This window comes from Primulina tabacum, chromosome 11, assembly GCF_025594145.1.
Source record: "Primulina tabacum isolate GXHZ01 chromosome 11, ASM2559414v2, whole genome shotgun sequence".
Taxonomy (NCBI): Eukaryota; Viridiplantae; Streptophyta; class Magnoliopsida; order Lamiales; family Gesneriaceae; genus Primulina; species Primulina tabacum.
The window spans coordinates 2,788,288-2,808,022 of record NC_134560.1 but is presented as its reverse complement, the minus strand read 5'-3'; the positions used below and the strand labels follow the sequence as shown (position 1 = coordinate 2,808,022).

Genomic DNA, 19,735 nt, shown 5'->3' with positions numbered 1-19,735 from the left:
TCTCACAAAATATGATCTGTGAGACCGTCTCACACAAGTTTTTGCCGTAAGTCAAATTGATGGAGCATTTTTAAGAAAATTTTATTGGAAAATTGGTATTAATAATTGAACAAAAATTGTAGCCATTTCAAAAGTGCAGAATATTCACTTTTTTCTTTATTTCCACCGAGTAGTTAAAAAGACTTTTCATGTTGTTCTCGTTCGATTCGACTTATGCTCTTCTACCATGGACTCCACGACTCCAAATACACTGGGATTGTTGGATGAAAGGTAGTATCCTTTTACCATGTACGTACCAATTTTCCAAGGTTGTAATTGCACTTCTGGCCTCTAGCCTAGTCTGTTTAAACTAATTTTGGCAGAGAAATTTAATAAATATTTAATTTGAACACTTTATTTCAACTGATTATCTACCATATCATTTTGCAAAGGTTAATTCAACCATGGCAGGAGGTATAGATCCAACGTGTTCAATACATTTGGGCAATAATCAATCACCGAAAGTCACGTGAGACGGTTAATTTCGTGATAAATTTCTATTTTAGTCATCCATGAAAAATTATTAATTTTACTTTTCGAGATACGATTAGTGAATTTATTGCACAAAATTTGTAAAAAGATAGAATTCATCGTGTATAATATTGAATAATCCAAAACTATTGGTGTAATTAAGTACCAAATACATTTGAAGATTTGCACAGCTGAAAAGGACCTCGATCTTGTGGCTTACAATTAGATAGACATCACGGGTTCGTTAAGGCGTATAATACATACACGGACTGAAGAGAAACGCGTTTTTGAACTACGACTTTAGGCAATGCTCTTCAAAGTCGGGAATTCATGATCTCCCTCGAATTCTAGTCCCGTCGATCCTCTGAAGAGTAAAATAGCAAGGCTCCCAACACAAAAATGTATGAAGCAACCGTAACAATGTGTGACAAACGAACCAAAGTCCTTTCCTACAATACATTGCCAACCTGGTCCATACATCGTATCAAATCCCTGTAATTAAAATAACCCAGAAAAATCAAAAATAACAAACTAATGTTGGAATTTGACAGACAAAATATAAAATTTAAAATAATTTTTTTCCTTAGAACTACTATTGAATAATATTAGTTAGACGATATGAGTTAGAAAAAGGAAAAGGAAAAAAACAAACAATGGTTACCTTCTTAATAGATCGGGCAATTTCAGTGGCTTCTGTGACGTCGAAGAAATCAAGTGCTTTTGCAGCCAAATCTAGAGCATCTTGTTGCATGGTCTGAAGCATATCAGTCTCACCAATCACTGCCTTTCCTTCCAACATACTGAAGATTTTCAAAGAAAACAATTAACAAACGTTTCTTGATTTTACTCTTCCTATCTTCGATATCCTAACATATATATATATATATATATATATATATATGTGTGTGTGTGTGTGTGTGTGTGTGTGTATGTGTGTGTGGACCAATGAGGTAGCCGAGTAGATTAAGATTCCATTTTTTGTGGTGTGTACATGCATATGATGCTCTGTGACATCATTCTCTAATACGCCAAAGAATTAAAGTTGGGCCAACATCATCATCCGAACAACACATATTGTAGAATTTTTCTGTGCAACCACATGATTTAATTTGCAAGATGCCTATACGTACTCTCTTGCCTACAATCAGGATTCATTTAAATCTCGTATTGATTACTAATCCACCCCTTTTTTTGCATTTTTTTAAAAAAATTTCCCAAAGCGAGTTGTAATTTTAATGAAATCATGTCACTATTGAATCTAATGATATAGCATGCAAAGACGACGTTGAGTCATTTGTTTGAAGTTTTAGGACACCTCTGGAATATTCTTTTTTAATGTATAGATTATGTCATATATTATATTTATTGAAATTGTGGGCATGGCATGCCAGCAAATGGCAGTAATGTACAAAAAAGGGATGGCTGAACCCACGACGCCTGGCGATACTTTGTGGATACGTTTTTGGCGGTGTTGCATTGTGTAGATACATCTAAAATTAACATTCACGGAAATTACGTGGCAATCGTGTGCAATTTCACACTTAATTTAATTCTGATTTTTCTATGTCACGGGCACGGTGTTTTACTTCTTTTGGATTTTGTTAGTTTTCGTTAAATTGTAGAGTTTTGGGTATTTTTGTAAATAGTTTTCGACAATTAATGTTATTTTGCTTCTTTGTTTTTTTTTCTAATCTCTTTATTAAATTTTAAATATTTTCATAAAAATTTAAAAATAAAAGTTAGTGCCATGATTAGTATTTATATATACTAGTTACTCTACACACGCTATGAGTGTTTGTACAGTATTTTTTTATCATTATCGATGGACTAAAGTGAAATTTGACAAATTATGGAGGGACTAAATTGATATTTGAATTGTAGAAATAAAAAAAATAAAAATAAAAGTGTGTGTTGAAATTAAAAAAACAAAACAAAACAAAAAAACAAAAGTGTAATATTAGTATCATATAAGGGTAAAGTTGGAAGAAAAAGTTGGTATCCTTTTTAAATGGTTACTATCATATCCTCACACTTAATAATAATATATATATAGTATTGATATAAAAAATAAGAATACAGTTACAAAAAATTAATTATCATAGGGATACATACCATTAATTATATGGTTTTCTCTTAAATTACAAATGGTTATAACCATGTAAGGTTAGAATTGGCTGTCAATATTAATAAGAGTAGATATTTTGTGAGACGATCTTATGAATCTTTATCTGTGAGACAGGGTCAATCCTATCAATATTCACAATAAAAAGTAATACTTTTAACATAAAAAATAATATTTTTTCATAGATGACCCAAATAAAACATCTGTCTCACAAAATACGACATGTGAGACCGTCTCACATAAATTTTTGTCTAATAGTAAAATTATGTATAATACATTCTAAAGTGATTCATCTTCAAAATATTATAAATTATACAGCTCCGACAAAGGCGACCCGACCCACCTAATTTTGACAAACAATGTGTGACTAACTCCGAACAAACGACACCCAGTTACGCATTTGGCATCCCACCTGTCCATTACGTATGTGGACTTTCTTTTAATTTGTATATATAATAAAATAATACTTAGATATTCTTAAAGAAAAGATGATTAAATTTAACCTCTTCATTAGATTTATTAGAAATGAATTTGACACATAATTAACCTCTCCAACCCTTTTTTCTTTTTCCTTCATCATAATACTCACATTTTCCCTCTCCCGTCTCTCTGTATCGATTTTCACCAAAGGAAGCAAACACAAGAGAGACCAATAGGACCAAACTTACGTCGGAGATGGCGCGCCGTCTCTTCAGCTGTTTCGGGAAATCCGCCACCGCCTCACGTCACGATGACAATGTGACGGCGGATCTAACGACGGAGGAGCAGCGGAGAGGTGGCCCCGTGTTGGTAGAGCTCTTCACATCACAGGGCTGCGCCACATCTCCGGAGGCGGAGACGCTCTTTTCACGGCTGGGGAGGGGAGATTTCAACCTAGATGTGCCCTTGATATTGTTGGCCTACCATGTAGATTACTGGGATTACATGGGTTGGAAAGATCCATTTGGGTCTAGCCAGTGGACCGTCAGGCAAAAGGCCTACGTCGAGAACCTTAATATGGATACAATGTTCACCCCCCAAATCGTGATTCAGGGAACGGCTCAATGTGTGGGTTATGATTCAGAAGCGCTCATATCCGCCATTGCAGACGCACCCCGAGTAACTGCTCCCACGTTCCAGGTCACAATCCAGGACCGATAGCTGTAAATATCCATCAAATATCCTGTATCTACAAATGTTTTAACATTGAAAATTCCTTTCTTTTTTTTCTGACAGGCGACGTTCCAGAAGCCAGCATCGGATTCCTTACAAGTTTCGTTGACAGGATCTCTGAGGACAAAAGTGGATCACCAAGCTGTCAATGTTATGGTTGCTTTGTTCGAATGCAGCTTAGTGACAGATTGTCCCAACGGGCCCAACAAAGGTCGAGTTTTGGCCAATGATTACGTTGTCCGGAGGCTGGAGAAGCTCTGCTCATTTAAGGACATCGCCGCAAAGAAAACCATCTCCGGGACTGTCAATTTTCCCCTGTGGGAAGGTTTCATTTCAGCCAAATGTGGGGTTGCTGTCTTCGTGGAAAGTGCGTCTCACCAGATCTTTGGCTCGCAGAAATTTCAGTTGCCGGAGAACATATGATTTCTTATAACATCATCGTATACGCCTCTTTAAGCAGAGCAGTTAATCGGGTCATGGTTTTATATGTTAGCTGCTGATTCAATTCTTGGATTTTGATGGATGGTCATGTTTTACCAAAGTTCCCACTTTTTATGTGTACAGTGCAGTTGTGGGTCTCTTTTTATTATTTTATTTTATTGGTTTGGTCTTGCTAATAGGAAGTGCTGCTGCTACCGTGAGTTAATCTTTTTCATTGTCAATATGTATCATTGACAGAGAAAAAATTTGATCTCTGACATTTGTGTTTCGTTCATGCACGTGGGTAAAACAAAGAATAAGTACAAACCAATGCAGGTCTGAACCTCTTTTGCTGGACATAATTGTCGGAGTTGACCGGAACAGCAATAATTCTTGCAAAACAAAACAATATTTACAGGCAAGAATGTATTAACGAAAAGGATCATCTTTTGTGACAGTCTAATGTTGCCACACAAAAAAAAAACTGATCTCGACTCAATCTACAAATTTGGAACATTTTACTTCGGGTACATCCAACAAACCAATAGACCGAGTTGGAAATATTCCCAGAAGTCCACTGAAGGGGGAGATCAGATGCATTAGGCCAACCACTGAAGAACGAACAATGCTACGCAGCATCTACAGCCTCAAACTGCTGCCGTGCCAGATATTTCTCCCTACGCTCTTTCTGAACAATAAAGATTAAAAAATAAATAAATAAATTTGCGGCACTGCATAATATTTAACAGCTGAAAAATAGTATCAGAGGCATACTAGCACAAACAGGTAAACAGTATACACAAAAAAATGGATACCCATTCATCTATAACAAGGCCTTCCCCCACCATTCCAGTAGCTGTGGTAGCTGGAGGCTTTTTCCGAGTTTCTATTGCAGCATCAGCTTCAGCCAACTGACGCTTCAGTTTTTCAAGTGCCTAGATTCACAAATGATTCCATAAGATGCAAAGATGAGCAAACATGAAGCCAGAAACGTAACATGAAATGATGAAAAACGTGCTTTACAGGATTAGGGCTCTCTGGGTCCAAGAATACAACTCGAAAAATACGCTCCACCATCACTTGATCCCTTTGTTCATCAAACTGCACAAAAATTCAAATCAACATGTATGAGAAACAGAGGTTTTAACATTCTCAACATGCATACTGGCTACCTTCAAGTGTATCAAGATGTACACTATTTCAAATAACCGTGCACGAATACTTGAAACCGGTGAAGGTAATGGGAAACACGTCTTGGATGTTAAGTAGAAGAAGTAGCAGCCAGCAGTGATCCATTTTAAAAAGGCAACATGGAGCAGATGTTGAATTGACAAGGAACCCTCGTGCAGGTAAATTTCTTGACAAGTGGTTGGGCCATCAGAGAGGCCAGTTGGTGATTAATTTTCCAGCTATGACCAATTTAAAACGTAAACTACTCTATGATAAATGATAAGTGTAAGTAGACACTGATATTACTTTGACCAACTTTTTATTCCACAACAGATTTTTTCCAAACTATTCAACAAAATGCACTCTACAAGTTTAGTATCGTGGGTTATCGTTAAACCTTGCTAAACACACATGAGCAGGCATAAACTCAACAGTAAAGATTGGGACCACGAAATAAACCAGAAGCAAGTATTTTATTAGAAGCCTCACAATACATAGTTCATGGACAACATTGCTAGTAGGCAATGTTCAATCATTATAGCAGAAAACCATGAACCAGTAAGGGCCCTTTAAGTGAACTTAGTGCCACATTCGCAGAGTTCAACTGCGTCAAGTCTTCTACGCTTGCAATGACCCTCATCACCAAATGCTTCATGGACAAAATTGCTAATGGGCGTTTCACTTACCAATTCTGGCACGTAATCTGTTCCTTCAATCACCTTAAGACTCATCATCTTGAACTTAACCCTGCTCTTCTGATTCATAGGCTTTTCGTTGTTCTCTGGATGCTCCACAAACTTGAACACTGTTGATAAAGCATACAAATTGGTTCACTCCATGTCCGTCAGGATTTGAGAATTGAATAATCAGTGTGGACTTTTCAGGACAAAAGTATGTCGAAAACAATTACCTGTCGCAATGAAGCTTTCCCCAGGAGCAAGGATACCTCCAGGAGGTCTCATGTAGCAACTCTTTGGTGCGGTAGTTTGAAACTAAAGATAGAAAACAACACAGTCTAGCAGTCAACCCAATTTGCTACCAATCATCCAGTTCACAAACACTGAAAGCATAAATCTATTTTATTTCTTTTTTTCTTTTTTATGGAGTTCAAATCTCCATCAACATATCCCATAAACTGTCCAATTGGTCGCATTTTGTTGTGTTTTTTCCTGTTTCACCTTAGTGGAGAATCAGTTCTTCTGTTTTTTCGGCATCAAATAATCCGTGTCTCTGTTTGAAAACAAAATAAGATAATAAAACAGTATTTTGTTTTGTATTTTTATGTGATCTTTTTAAAATTTTAAAATAAAAGTAATTAATACGGTAATGTTTCCTTAAAAAAATGTTTAATGAGAAATACAAAGAATAATAAATAAAAAAATATCTAAAAAATTTGAAAATATGTGTAAAAGATTATAACTGATAAATCATTTGAATATAGAGGATGATAGGTTGGACGAACTAATAAAAACATAACCTTTAAGAATAAATGGGAAAAAAAACGAAAAACGAAAAATGAAAACCAGATGTGATATAGATAAACAAAGAGTATTTTCTGCTTCTAGGCCATTTCTATTTATTGATATTGAAATTTCAAAAACAGATGCTTCAATATCTATTTGAAGAAACAATATATAAAGTGTGTTTCTGGACTCGTAAAGAACCAATATAAGTTATACACAACGATGGTGTGAAAGTCAAAACAAATGTACGTAATACTTGTTTTCAATTTTCATTACTTTAAAATAATAATTTGATACCTTTTATTTCCCCATTGTTATATCCCAAAAGTCCTAAAACGAAACCAAAGATTGAGATAGAATGTCGTGCCTGGGAATCTAAGTAATCTAGAAAGATTCCCCTAATTAACTAGAATTTCCCAACTTCGGAAAAAAAAAATACAAAAACATAAAGATATTAGGAATATCGAAAAATCACTTTGTTTCATTAGTTAGAAAAAATTACAAGTTTAATAACAAATAAAAAAAAAGTATGATTGTCAAAAGCAGAAGCTACGTACCTTGAATGCAACGTGAGACTTGCTGGAGTTCTTAATCCATATAGCACTCCTTGCCTGCTTTCCTGGCTCATCTTCAGTATCACGAGCACCAAACAAAAAACAACCCGCTAAGCTAATCAGCGACAAGTCTAATAAAGTTCAAATTCAATCATAGCAAAATCAAATTCATTCCAAATTCACCAACAGTCTTAAGGAAGGAAAAAAACTAATAAAGTTAGTTAAACCACGCACAAGGGAAGTAGAGGTTCTTCGAAGGATCGAGGTGAAGTCTTCTGCGCACAGGAAGAATCGATCTGGCAACGGATGAGACCGAGGAGGAGCGAGTGATGGAGGCAACGCCACCGTTTCTGTGGTGGGATTGATTCGTCCACAAGGGGCAGAGGCGCCACCTCTTGTGATGGTGACTCTCGGCTGCGGCCATGCTAGAGAGGGAACTCAGAAGCGCATCTCGGATTTGTAGGGGGGATTTAAACAGGATTGAGTGGGAATTGGCGTCCGCCAACACACGCTTACTGTTCAGTCTCACCAGTGATTAACATAATTGACAGTCGCATGAATAAGTTGGGGAAGATGGTTTGGCTGGAAAACACTTTTATTTTATTTGTCTGAATCGATAAAATTGATGAATATTTAATCCAACGACAAAAAATTTGATTTTTATTATTAATATCTTTCTCGGACGATTTTATAATATTTTCTGATATATTTAAAATCACTAACATTATTTCATTAAACGACGTTTAACTAATGAATATGAGGTAAACGGTTTCACGGATCGTATTTTGTGAGACAGATCTTTTATTTGGATCATCCATGAAAAAGTATTTCTTTTTATGCTAAGAGTATTACTTTTTTATTGTGAATATCAGTAGGGTTGACCCGTCTCACAGATAAAGATTCATGAGACCGTCTCACAAGAGACCTACTCTGAATATAAAATAATAAAAAAACATTATATTAATAAAACGAATGGTAATCATCCACTAAACTTGTTGTCTATGTGGAGAGCAAGGGTAGGTCCTACTATTTTGGTTTTTTTCTTCTTCTTTTTTTTCAAATTTGTGACTTTATATTAATTATTAATACATATTAAAATTGTAACAACTCCTGTTTTCGTTTTAATTTTTTTAATTTATAAAATAAATTATTGGAATCAGAATTTAAGAAAAGTATTTTAAAGGTCTGGCGGGGAACAGTTGATAAGAATGATTAGGTGGTTGGTGACCTATTTATTTCATTTAGGTCCGTGTTTCTTTCCGATACTTCCTTCGTTAAATATCGCTTCTTTTCAGGGAAATGTTCTTTTCAACTTTAATCGGCACAGTTTTCCTGTATTAATTCTGTTGATATTTCAATAGGGATCAGCAATTAATCGATTTCGGTTTTCGAAATTGAAATAATAAATTTATGTTTTAAATAAATTGAACCTCATTAATGGATTCACAAGCAAGATTTAACAAGATAAATAAGTGGAATACATTTTTTAAAGGGTTTTGTTCATGCTATCTATATGAGTAGTACTCTTATCCATTCAGTACATAAAATGTGTTTTGAATAAATGAATCATGACTACTCACTCATCCATACTCACTCAACAATTTTATATGGATGAGTGGTCACGAGTATTGGTTTATGGTATCTTGTAGGAAAGATCAAACGTGCATCTAGAAAAGATGGTTGTCGTTCTTTCAAAATATACTTCATTGTTAGACAAAAATTTGTGTGAGACGGTCTCACGAATCGTATTTTGTGAGATGAATCTCTTATTTGGGTTATTCGTGAAAAATGATTACTTTTTATGTTAAAAGTATTACTTTTTACTGTGAATATCGATAGAATTGACTCATATCACATATAAAGATTCGTGAGATTGTGTCAGAAAAAAACTACTCTTCATGTTATACTAGAAAAAGGTGTTATTTTTAAAACATTAACATCTGCTATTAATTGTATAATATTTCATATTTATTTTAACATATATGTTTGATGGTATTTTAACTTTAAAAATGGGCTAGAATCAAAGTCTTCTCTGGATTTAGCATAAATCTAGCTGCCATTCACACAAATCCAATTTGATTGAAGAAGCCGTTTCGCAAAATACAGCAGTCCATGTCCTTGTTGAGACTCTGCATCCGTGGGAGAATTTGAAATATATATAGTGAAGGATCAAATAAAAAATGCTAAAATTGATGAGGGTTAAATAAAGTTTTCAGAAGAAAAATTTTAACTTTGATTCTTTTGGTTGACCGAGCATGATAAAGGCTAACAAGAATGCAAGTATCAGTTAGGACCCCAGCAGCTCAAGTACATAACTTTCCTAAATGATTCCTCCGATTTCTTCATTCTTTCTTCTGCCACCATCTTATTCAAAACCATGGAAGAAGAAGTCGGTGCGGGGATCGGTTTCTTGGCCGTAGCACGGTAAGCCCTGAGACTGTTGTTGGCGTGTTGCTGCAAGACCCTGATGTCGTAATTCCATCGGCAGAATCCTTGATCTTTCAGGGCCTCTACTGCTCCAATGCTTGCTGCTACTAACCAAGCTCTTCCTCCGGAACTCATTCTTTTGTATATTTTGATTATGATCGATAAATTTCCAAGAGATGTCGACGATCGAATAGTGGTGATTTTGCGATTGATGTTTTGATGATGCGGAGAAAAAGATGGTGAGGGTTGTTATTTATGCAGAGGGACCCGAGAAGGAATTGGATGTGAGTTGGTAAAGAAAACAGGCGACGAGAAGCCCCTGGTTTTTGAAGCCTAGCATAGCATGCCCAGTGGAATTACTTGTTCCAGTGGACGTAGGGGCGATGGGCCACGACTTTGATGTGTATTTTTTATATTCTTGTTATCATTTTTAAATTTATATAGATTTGATTAGACTCAACTTTAATATATTATATATTATGCATGAATGTTAATTTTGTGGTTATCTATGATCATATATTGTTATTCATTAAAATATTAATTCTGTGTTGGTGAGTGCCACTTGATTATTTTTTTTATCGTAAGATAATTCTGTTAAATTATAGACTCACCGTGTGAGGAGAATAATATTATACACACAAGAACTAAAACAATCTCATGAGTCAATTTTGTATGATAGATATTTTTTTTAGTTAACTCATAAAAAATTATTACTTTTTATTGTAAATATGCTCATGATTGATATGTAAACAAAGAATAAATTTGATGAAATTATACAAAGAGTGAAAGATAGTGTGAGCCACAAAACTTTCCATAAATTGTGATTTCAAATAAAGTATGAAAAACGTTATTGAGTGTAGCATTGACAGAACCACAGTCAAAAATGGAAAAACATCCGCCAAGAATAGATGGGATATCATCAACGCTGCACTCAATGACGTTTTTGAGCTTTCAAACCTCTTCACGAAACTTAGGGCTTTTCATTCTTCATATAAAGCGCTGTAATCATGTGGTACAATCGTATGAATTTGTTGTACTATGCTTCTTTGTTAGATGTTGGTAACGTCGTACTTTCTCGTATGTACTACTTTCCAATCGCTACCCCTGTTGTTTTTCTAATTGTTTATGTTAAAAAATTCAACTTGGCTGACATCTTAGAAATCAAAAGAATTAATTTAAAAAAAAAAAGTCAAAACTTTTAATTTAAGCGTTTATAAATTTCGATTTATGGAATTTGTTCTGTTTTTAAATGTAATTTCATCTTCCTTTCTCGTTTCAGTTAAATTAAACAAAATAAAAAATTTAAAGGGTATGTAGGGTTTGTATAAGAATAATAAAATAAAAGTGTGGCGTTATTTAATTTTTTTTTAAAAAAATTGAAACGGTGAACAATCATGAAAATGAAAAATGCGTCCAAGCAGAATTACGCTATATTTCAAACAATCAATCAAATACCGAAATACAATACAGACACAAAAGGAACGAGTTTTTTTGGATTTTCTTTGGCTACGAACTTCCGAAACAGGTAATGTGTTTGACACAAATTGTTATATTACGATGGAACATGTCGACACTACTTTTCGCGTGTAATTTTTAATATTTGTTTGGATTTGGATTATTTTTTGGGAGGCCAAATATGACTAGTTATATATATATATATAAATTAGTTGATTTATAGTGATTTGGTAAATATTCCATTAACCCACTCAACATTTAGCCTTTATATTTATTTGTTGAACTATATGCGGATTCTAAGAATGAAATAATTAAAAATTCACAATGAAGGTATAATGAGTAGCAGCAATCTTCATTCTCCTATAATCTAGTTGTCACATAATATTAAAAGGACAAAACAAATAATAAATAACTTAAAAACTATTTAATAATTAAAATGAGAGTAGATCTATTGTGAGACGGTCTCACGAATCTTTATCTGTGAGATATATCAACCATAGTAATAATCTTAGTATAAAAAGTAATATTTTTTCATAGATGACCAAAATAATAAATTCATCTCACGAAATACAACTCGTGAGAGCGTCTCACACAAGTTTTTACTTTAAAATGAAAACTAACTATTTGGCTGTCTATTTCACTAGAAAATTTTATGATGATTGATTTTAGTTGAGTTTGTCAAAATGAATCCATCTAGTCATTTAAATTGCAAATAGTTGACGCATAGAGTTCAATTGTAAAGAAAGCAAAGGTAACAGATGGTAGATTTCCTAAAAATCAACCCATAAGCATGAAAGACAATTACCAAACTCAGATGATTGAACAAGTAGAATATTGGTATACGACGACAATGGGAGAAATATAGATCGTGAACAAATGAGTCTCCGCTGGCTGTATGGATCAGATGGTTTATCACAACTAGGCCTAACTACGGTTCAAAACCAATCAAAAAGAAAACCAGGAATATTACCGATTGTTTTCAGAAAAATGCTCCACATGCTCAGTGGTACGTAAAATTTTTTTCAACCATCATATCTCTCGAAGAAGTACAAGTATCCCATGTCGATAGGTAGATCCTGAGAAACCCCAACTTTCTCATCATTGAAAATCACCCATCTCCCGTCTTTGTAGATATGAGCAACATAATGCCCACAATGAGTAGATGTGCCGATGTGGCTTACGAACCCAAGTAGCCGGTATTCTGGACAAGAAACATAAACATTTCAGCACAAAATTAGTTACTTTAAGCACAAGTAGAGGCATTGATAAGAATCTAGAAAGGAAATATCAACAGAAGGAGATTATAAATTCCTAAAGGATTTTGGAACTAACTTCCTTTTCCATCAGGTACAGCATCATCAACCACAGACCCACTGCTACTTGGTGGAGTTTCCATATTTGACAAACCAGGAGGAGGATTAAATATCCATTCTGTCGCCTTTTCGATATCACCACCCTGCAAATTATTATGGAGAGCGTTACATGAAAGCAACTCTACAATGTATCCCAAAAAAATTTAGCCGTTACTGAAAGCAACTCTACAATGTATCCCAAAAAAAATTTAGCCGATAGTATTTTACCGTTGCCTGCAGTGCCTTCCGAGCAACTTCTTCCTCAATGCCAAATGATACTAAAGTATCAAGTTTTGACTGGTCAATATGTAGAGAACTCTTCTGCTCTTTTATGATAGGTTCATCAATATCTTGAAGAAAAAACTGATATTAATTTGTGTAGCATATACGATGAGGAAACTCTTATATTAGTATATTACAAAACTGTCTCTGAAGATCCAATTTTGAAGAGGAATCACCTGGATCATTCATATGGTCAAACAGCCAATTTGTTGCTGCTTCCACTCCAGCATTGGAGGTATTGATTGCAGCCTTTTGACAATGAAGATAATTAAATCCCATTGACACCAGTTGGGAAATAATGTCTTCATCAGCATCAGTCTTCACTCCGTCATCTAAAGAAGCTGCACATATAACAGAGAGGTTGAAAATAACAACAGTTTTAAGGCGTATTGTGGAACAAAAGAACAGCTAATGAAACAGAGCAGTCTGTGATTAATTGGTCCAACGTAGGGATAATTTTTTTCCCAAATACTAGTTAAGTAATGATGATGACCTTGTAACAATTTTGAATAGCATTAATGATCCTTACTTCCTTAGTAAGAAAATACTGATATAAACAACAATCACAAAAGAATCAAATAAAGGTCACCATTAGAGTTTCTCACCTTGATGATCCATTGAGATAGCTACATATTATAAAATTATTATAATCACACAAACTATTTGGAATCATACGTACATACTGTAACATAAAAAACCACCTTTTAAAATAGGAAACAAATGAAGGATCAGACATTCAACAATCAACAAATCAATAAAAGGACGATAACTAGTTCCATTAATTATAAGAAAAAAGGAAAGCATTTAACAAAAAATGATATCGACAATGGGAAAATGATGAAATGACATACCGTTATCCGGTAACAATTCTTCCCCGGGCTGAAGACCTTTGCTGCGCATATGACTAATGTCAATCATATCTGGAACGTCTATATAGACATCTATGAAATCAATTCAAAAAGAGTCACCCACCATTCCCAATCAATAGCTATTTTCAGCAAGTGAAACGAATATAAACGACCGCATACCTAGTTTTTTTGGGACCCACCCCGAGTCGAGGACAAATTTTCTCATGTGCAATACCAAATAATCAGGAAATGAAGTCAGACCTGCAGTTCTGTGGCGACAAATATAAATATTTTAGACATACAGAAAAAAAATAAAAAGCCAAATATTCAGCCTCAAAAATTAAATTCAGGAAACAAAAAAAATAGTTATATAATTTTATTTTTATAAGGGAAAATAAAAGAAGAGGAGAAACTCACTTGATTGCAGTAGTCTTAGCATCTAAGGCTGTGCTGTAAAAGTCATTTAACTCCTCGGGGGCAGAGAAACAATTCAGACAATCCATCAACGATACCCTTGGGCGAGGGTGAACAATTTCATTAGATGCCCTGCCAGAATACTACATATTTAGCAAAGAATATGATGAAGCTGATCGTATAGGTGCTTGGGAGAATTCCAACTCACAGCTCCTTCCCCATAGCATCCTTCTCAGCTTCAAAAATTTGGAGTTCATCTGGAATTTTAAGAAACATGATGTTAGAATAATGGATATACTATTTGAAAAGTTACATTATATTAGACTTGTGATCATTAAACAAACTTACTTTTGTTCGTAGCTTTATGGAGAGGAATGTTCAGAGAAAGAATATAATCATTTCTTCTGTTATAGGCAACCTTGCCCGAGCTGCATTGCAATCGCTCTTCAACGCCAAACTTGAAACTCTTTGAAGGATCGAAGTTTGGGTTCCCAGAGTTAATCCGCTCAACTTGGTCAATAAAATGCATGAAGAACTCTAAAGCATCCTAGACAAAATTTATGTCTGTCATCTATACTATACAACAAATGCAGCAATAACAGACAAAATGACTGAAGAAACTGCAGGAATCAACTTTGTCAAGCACAACACAAAGATTTCCGTAAAAGAATTCTCTCAAACCACCAACAAGCAGCTGTCAGTCAACTATGCATCATAATACAAGACAAAACAACAGATGGAAAAAGGCATTTATAACAAATTCAGTACCCCTGAACTGATAAACATGTTGAAGGTGAATCGTCTCACCAACAACATGATCCAATAATTCACAAAAGTATCAGTCCACGTGCACTCAAAACCTACCTGTCAAGCTGTGCACACGGTCTCACCACAAAACAGATGAACTTAACAATAACATTTAACCTAATAAACTACCTGTTGTCTTGTAGTTGAGAATTCGGGGTGTTTTGCAGCAATAACGGACTTGAACATATGAGGAGAAACTCCAACTTGTTTCTGGAAGATAGAGAAACAACCTGGATTAGAGAGCCAGAATTCATATAACGGAAGCAGTCAAAGGATCCTTACAGCAGTTAATGAAGTGCCGTCTGCATCGCCTGCATTGTCTTTCTGTATAACAAAGTTGCCAAATGTTACCCACAGTAAAAACAATAAAGTTTCAATGAATATGGCATAACTTACCTTGGTAGCTGGAACTGAATATTTACCAGAAAGTAAGCCATGAGCTAGCTTTGTTCTGCAAAGAAAAAGGAATAGGTTTAATCAAATAATGGTAGAAACAGCAATTTTCTTTCTTCAATATTGCCTGGTACAATCAGACAAGAACCTCCTTGCACCATAGAAGACACATCCAAGAGTTGAAAACGAGGGCAACAACAGATTTTAGCTCAAGAGTTAAAAACAACCATTTTCATATCAATTATCGACCTATGGAGTGACAACACAAACTTAGCTTTAAGGGCTGTAGAATCCACTAAACTTTTGATAGTCATGCTGATCTGTATCACCACCTCAACATCAACCTTTTACCTTTCTAAATAATCAATCCTCGTAAAAACCCCAATCACACATCTAATAGACGAGTCATGATTACCTTTCAACCCAATTTATTCAACATAATTGAAAGATTAAAACATCTGATGCATTAAAGCTTGAAATTAATTCGTAAAAGATGACTTGAAACTTTATTTATGTGCCAAAAATACATCACCTAAAACATCCAGGAAGGACGATCAACTAGTACGTAAATATTGCAACTTCCTAAAATTCTGATAAAATAATTTAGTTTCTCTTGCATTACAAGTACAACTGCTTTAGGAAATCCATTATCCTACTGTGTATGGGAAAGAAGCAGTTTCCAATCAACAAAGAATTTAATTTGCAAAACAATAGAAAAATGGACAGAACACTTTTCACCAAGTACAACCGAACTAGGATATTCATTATTTTGTTTATGAAGGCTAGCTACTTACAATTGCATATTCAAATCTACAGTTGGATCAGCAGGAGCCATATCAAAAGCTGCTTTCAAACTTTGGTGCTTATAGTATCTAAAAGGAAAACCAAAAAAGTAAATAAGTAAACAGATAGAGAATAAGATGTGGCGGCCTACACTAAGAATAGCTAAATTTCTTCAAGACATTGCAAACAACTAACCGTGAACAGAAGCTATAAGTAGAAAATACAACTTGCATAGTTGCAGCCAAGTAACAACTGCAAATAACAAAGTTCAGGAACCAAGAAGGAATAAATGGCATGAGATTTCAGCAACTCTACAATAAAAATAATCAACCTGTTGCCCAGATTTACAAGTCCTGTGTAACCTGGCCCAGATAGAGGTACAACTTCTTTTCCACTCTCTTGAATGCGGTTCCAGTCAAAATTGGTATTATGATCAAGTTCTCTCTCAGCAGTCGTCATTTCAGTCTAGCACAGGAATAAGTCAAATTTATCAAGTAACAAAAATTAGGATTATGATGCCAATAATAATGGCTATTTTAATTAGGAAAACAAACAAACAACTAACTATTATTTGAGGATATTTAACGAACCAGATAAATAAATAAACAGCAAAGTTCAACAGAGTCCAAACAAAAGTTGACCAAAAAGAGATTATTTAAGGAAACAAAGAGTTAATATGCAGTTAGCACATCATATTTTCTAACATCCACAATGCCCGGGAGACTCGGGAGGGCCAGGACAGAGTTCTAGATTCTGTAAAAATAACATAAATAAATTTTTAAATGAATTAAAGTTACTCATACCTTTTGCAAGGATGAAAAATCAATACCAAAGTGTTGCATATGTTGTGCTAGAAGTGGGTCTACAACACTTGCATCCTCGTCATAAGAGTAAACATCTGAGCTGCCAAAATTTGAATTTCATGATTATATTTGAAAATGGTGGCGAGCATGTTAACGTTGTGATTCTTAACAGTCTCTCAAATACATCTACCACAAAGAGCAGTTATAACTAGTTCCGCAGCTCCAACAACATTCTGATATAAATAAAAATAAGAAGAAATTTTTTTAGATTTTTGAGTGAAAATTAGCAAGTATGAGAGTGAACATCTTCATAAATATATCAAAAACCCTCATTTGGAATATCATTAAACCAATCATAGCATGTAATATGGGGAACCCAAACGCTTTCTCAGGGCCTGGACGATTAGTCCATCCCCCGACCGCTGGCACCACCACAAACAAAAGACACGTCCACGCCTAAAAAAAAAAACTGGTACAATAAGCATATTGGAATATCAAGGTCTTCTATCTGCCGATTAAATTTACCCATCATCCCACAGATAAAGCAGGTGCCAATATAGGTGACGGCGTGATGCCATACAAATATGACATCATTCAATGAGAAACAAAGGGCATCGGTTTCAAACAAGATAACTTGGTTACGTGGTTGTCGTAAATAAAACTATTGTATCTTTTATGAAGATTGGGGTAACAACAGTATGATAAATCCCCAGGAGGCTACAGATAACAAAGAGAAGTAGGCATTACCTGCTGCCTCTAAATCAGCGGTTATAGTTCCAAGCTTTACAGCCAATGGATATTTAGTCACACTATAATGGTTAACAGCATGGTCGTTACCCCCACTTCCATCCCAATTCCTTCTACCGCAAAGGATTGACCCATCTGTTAAATTTAACCAAAGATTTTCAGTCTTATCACACTTCTCACACTTCCAACCAGATGGAGGAACTACAACACCATTGTCAAGCTGTTTCAGATCCATAGCATGTTTACTGATGATTTTTGTATCAGCAGTCCAGGCAGCAACCTGATCTTTCTTTTCTGCGCCCGTATTCATGATTACAGAATCAACTGCTAATCTAACCTACAAGACAGACACAAAAAACCTAAAAACTATGACTGTGTATTTCACATCGTTCATTAAATTGTTTATCTAGATGATTATCTGAAGATTTTCACAATACAAAATAACATGTGAGTAATACACGAAGGGGAAGAAATACCTTTTCAGGCAACTCTACTGATGGGAAAGGAAGGGTCAAATAATCTGGCAAAATAACTATTTCATAGCTTGTTTCAAATTCTGGGTCATTGTTGTCAAATCCTCCTTCAATACCTGCAAATAGAAAAATGTAACTCAAGGAACTATTTTTCAAAATGGTACAGCTATAAAGCATACAATTAACAAAGAAAACTCTAGAATCTGCTAGAGTAAAGCACTTGATGAGCCAAATACATACATAGAGATATCATAGCACATCCAAAACAATAAGAAAACATGCCAAAAGCCAAAAGGGTATTATCTTCAATCATTTGAACTGCACCCGCTGAGAAGTAATTCAGAATTTAAATTCTACGTGAAAATTATTTTGCTTTCCCCCCTTGAAGCACGAGTGATTAGAAATAAAATGAACAAATCATTAAGTCTTTCTAAGAACCTCATCTTTACGTGTACTCCAGAAACCAAAGAATATCGTAAAATCTGTTGAGTACCTATGGCTAGAAGTGTTGGTTTCTTTAAAGGCCTGTCTTCAGATACAGGCTTCTGAGTCTCCTTGATGTGCAGATAAACAGGGTTTCCACTCTTCTCGTAGTTCCAGCCGGCATAATCCTTGCCAAAAGCAAGAAACGAATTCATATCCACGAACAATCCACCATCTGATTTCTGGAAAAAAATGAAAACAATATCACATACATAAAAATAGCGGCACAGGTCATCCACCTTCTAAATTACAATACTCGATGGAGGAGGGGCAAGCAGTGACGCACTTCAGCTTACACTGATAGAAACAGATTGCTCGGTAACTCCTCCATCACACAATGCATAATAATAATAATAATAAATTATTAATAATAATAATAATAAGCTGAAGCGGATTAGGGGAGCGAAAACTATATGAAACCAAATGTCGATTACGATCCAGAAGTCGGACCGAAAGATTCAACTAGTAGCATCTTATGAACCCTAATTCACAAACAGAGTATCCGAACGCCAAGCAAAAAGAATAATCGGCAAAAACAACACAACTCCGCACTCAGAAGCACAAAATCCCTAGTTGCAAAAGAAGAATAGGAGAAGTTAAAAGCAAAAGCAAAGCATGAAAAGAAAAAGGAGAAAATAAATACCGGAGTATCGTAAGAAATGCAGCACTCCTCCTTGTAGATACGGTTAGTGGGCTCAGGGATCCGAACCCGAGAGAGATACGATCGAAGCAAATCCATAGAACAAATTGCAGCGACTGGATATCTGAGAGTATGCGGTAAGGCGGCGAAATGGTGTATACTAGAATAGAGTGTGTGTGTTGGTTATATATTTTATATATATATATAGTATATATATATATATAAAATTAATGAGTATATTCTTTGCCCTAACGTTTGGAGAAGGAGAAAGAAGCAAAAGCGAGAGCAGTCTCCAGTCCTGTTGGCGTGTTTGTGTTGTCCTGTGTCTCTCTACTTACCTTACTGGAGGCGCTGTATCACTCCTAGTTTTATCAACAAATATACATAATTTCAAAAAATTTAAACCACGACCAACGCACATTTCGATCATTAGACGA

General features: G+C 35.0%; 4 protein-coding genes across 5 annotated transcripts; 1 reads left to right on the top strand and 3 right to left on the bottom strand.

Moving 5' to 3' along the window:
• Positions 1-625: 625 nt before the first annotated feature.
• Positions 626-1,381, bottom strand: LOC142518484 (uncharacterized). The gene is made up of 2 exons (XM_075621270.1): positions 1,172-1,381; positions 626-1,002 (listed from the first exon to the last, which is right to left on the bottom strand). Exons 1-2 carry the CDS (start codon positions 1,307-1,309, stop codon positions 811-813), a joined length of 330 nt encoding a protein of 109 aa, XP_075477385.1. The 5' UTR covers positions 1,310-1,381; the 3' UTR covers positions 626-810.
• A 1,805-nt stretch (positions 1,382-3,186) lies between these two features.
• On the top strand, positions 3,187-4,436 carry LOC142518073 (uncharacterized). Its single transcript, XM_075620694.1, has 2 exons — positions 3,187-3,751; positions 3,848-4,436. The coding sequence occupies exons 1-2, from the start codon at positions 3,308-3,310 to the stop codon at positions 4,205-4,207; spliced, it is 804 nt and encodes a 267-aa protein (XP_075476809.1). The 5' UTR covers positions 3,187-3,307; the 3' UTR covers positions 4,208-4,436.
• Positions 4,437-4,535: 99 nt separating this feature from the next.
• LOC142518074 (vesicle-associated protein 4-1-like) lies at positions 4,536-7,978 on the bottom strand. Its single transcript, XM_075620696.1, has 7 exons — positions 7,626-7,978; positions 7,395-7,465; positions 6,285-6,366; positions 6,061-6,179; positions 5,228-5,305; positions 5,020-5,139; positions 4,536-4,892 (listed from the first exon to the last, which is right to left on the bottom strand). The coding sequence occupies exons 1-7, from the start codon at positions 7,813-7,815 to the stop codon at positions 4,833-4,835; spliced, it is 720 nt and encodes a 239-aa protein (XP_075476811.1). The 5' UTR covers positions 7,816-7,978; the 3' UTR covers positions 4,536-4,832.
• A 4,088-nt stretch (positions 7,979-12,066) lies between these two features.
• Positions 12,067-19,641, bottom strand: LOC142517970 (ubiquitin carboxyl-terminal hydrolase 14-like). Of its 2 annotated transcripts, XR_012813440.1 has the most exons (21): positions 19,302-19,641; positions 18,669-18,840; positions 18,179-18,291; positions 17,703-18,039; positions 16,956-17,050; positions 16,484-16,617; positions 16,348-16,404; positions 16,164-16,241; positions 15,373-15,427; positions 15,259-15,300; positions 15,106-15,186; positions 14,518-14,716; positions 14,378-14,426; positions 14,173-14,301; positions 13,936-14,024; positions 13,759-13,848; positions 13,084-13,248; positions 12,854-12,975; positions 12,606-12,729; positions 12,244-12,474; positions 12,067-12,164 (listed from the first exon to the last, which is right to left on the bottom strand). XR_012813440.1 is itself a non-coding variant. In XM_075620511.1 (20 exons), exons 1-20 carry the CDS (start codon positions 19,395-19,397, stop codon positions 12,296-12,298), a joined length of 2,406 nt encoding a protein of 801 aa, XP_075476626.1. In that variant the 5' UTR covers positions 19,398-19,641; the 3' UTR covers positions 12,067-12,295. The 2 variants fall into 2 exon arrangements, 1 of the variants encoding a protein (XP_075476626.1); XM_075620511.1 differs by having other exon boundaries at positions 12,067-12,474.
• Between the last annotated feature and the right edge of the window lie 94 nt (positions 19,642-19,735).

Bases quoted from the DNA above. Each gene is read 5' to 3' on its own strand.
- LOC142518484 (XM_075621270.1), bottom strand. From the start codon at position 1,309: ATGTTGGAAGGAAAGGCAGTGATTGGTGAGACTGATATGCTTCAGACC. The intron at 1,003-1,171 runs GTAACCATTGTT...TTTTAATTACAG, and splicing joins TTGCCCGATCTATTAAGAAG to GGATTTGATACGATGTATGG.
- LOC142518073 (XM_075620694.1), top strand. From the start codon at position 3,308: ATGGCGCGCCGTCTCTTCAGCTGTTTCGGGAAATCCGCCACCGCCTCA. The intron at 3,752-3,847 runs GTCACAATCCAG...TTTTTCTGACAG, and splicing joins TAACTGCTCCCACGTTCCAG to GCGACGTTCCAGAAGCCAGC.
- LOC142518074 (XM_075620696.1), bottom strand. From the start codon at position 7,815: ATGGCCGCAGCCGAGAGTCACCATCACAAGAGGTGGCGCCTCTGCCCC. The intron at 7,466-7,625 runs GTGCGTGGTTTA...GTGATACTGAAG, and splicing joins GAAGAACCTCTACTTCCCTT to ATGAGCCAGGAAAGCAGGCA. The intron at 5,140-5,227 runs GTAAAGCACGTT...TTGTGAATCTAG, and splicing joins ACCCAGAGAGCCCTAATCCT to GCACTTGAAAAACTGAAGCG.
- LOC142517970 (XM_075620511.1), bottom strand. From the start codon at position 19,397: ATGGATTTGCTTCGATCGTATCTCTCTCGGGTTCGGATCCCTGAGCCC. The intron at 15,301-15,372 runs GTAAGTTATGCC...TTTGTTATACAG, and splicing joins ATTCAGTTCCAGCTACCAAG to AAAGACAATGCAGGCGATGC. The intron at 14,717-15,105 runs GTAGTTTATTAG...AATTTTGTCTAG, and splicing joins TCTCAACTACAAGACAACAG to GATGCTTTAGAGTTCTTCAT.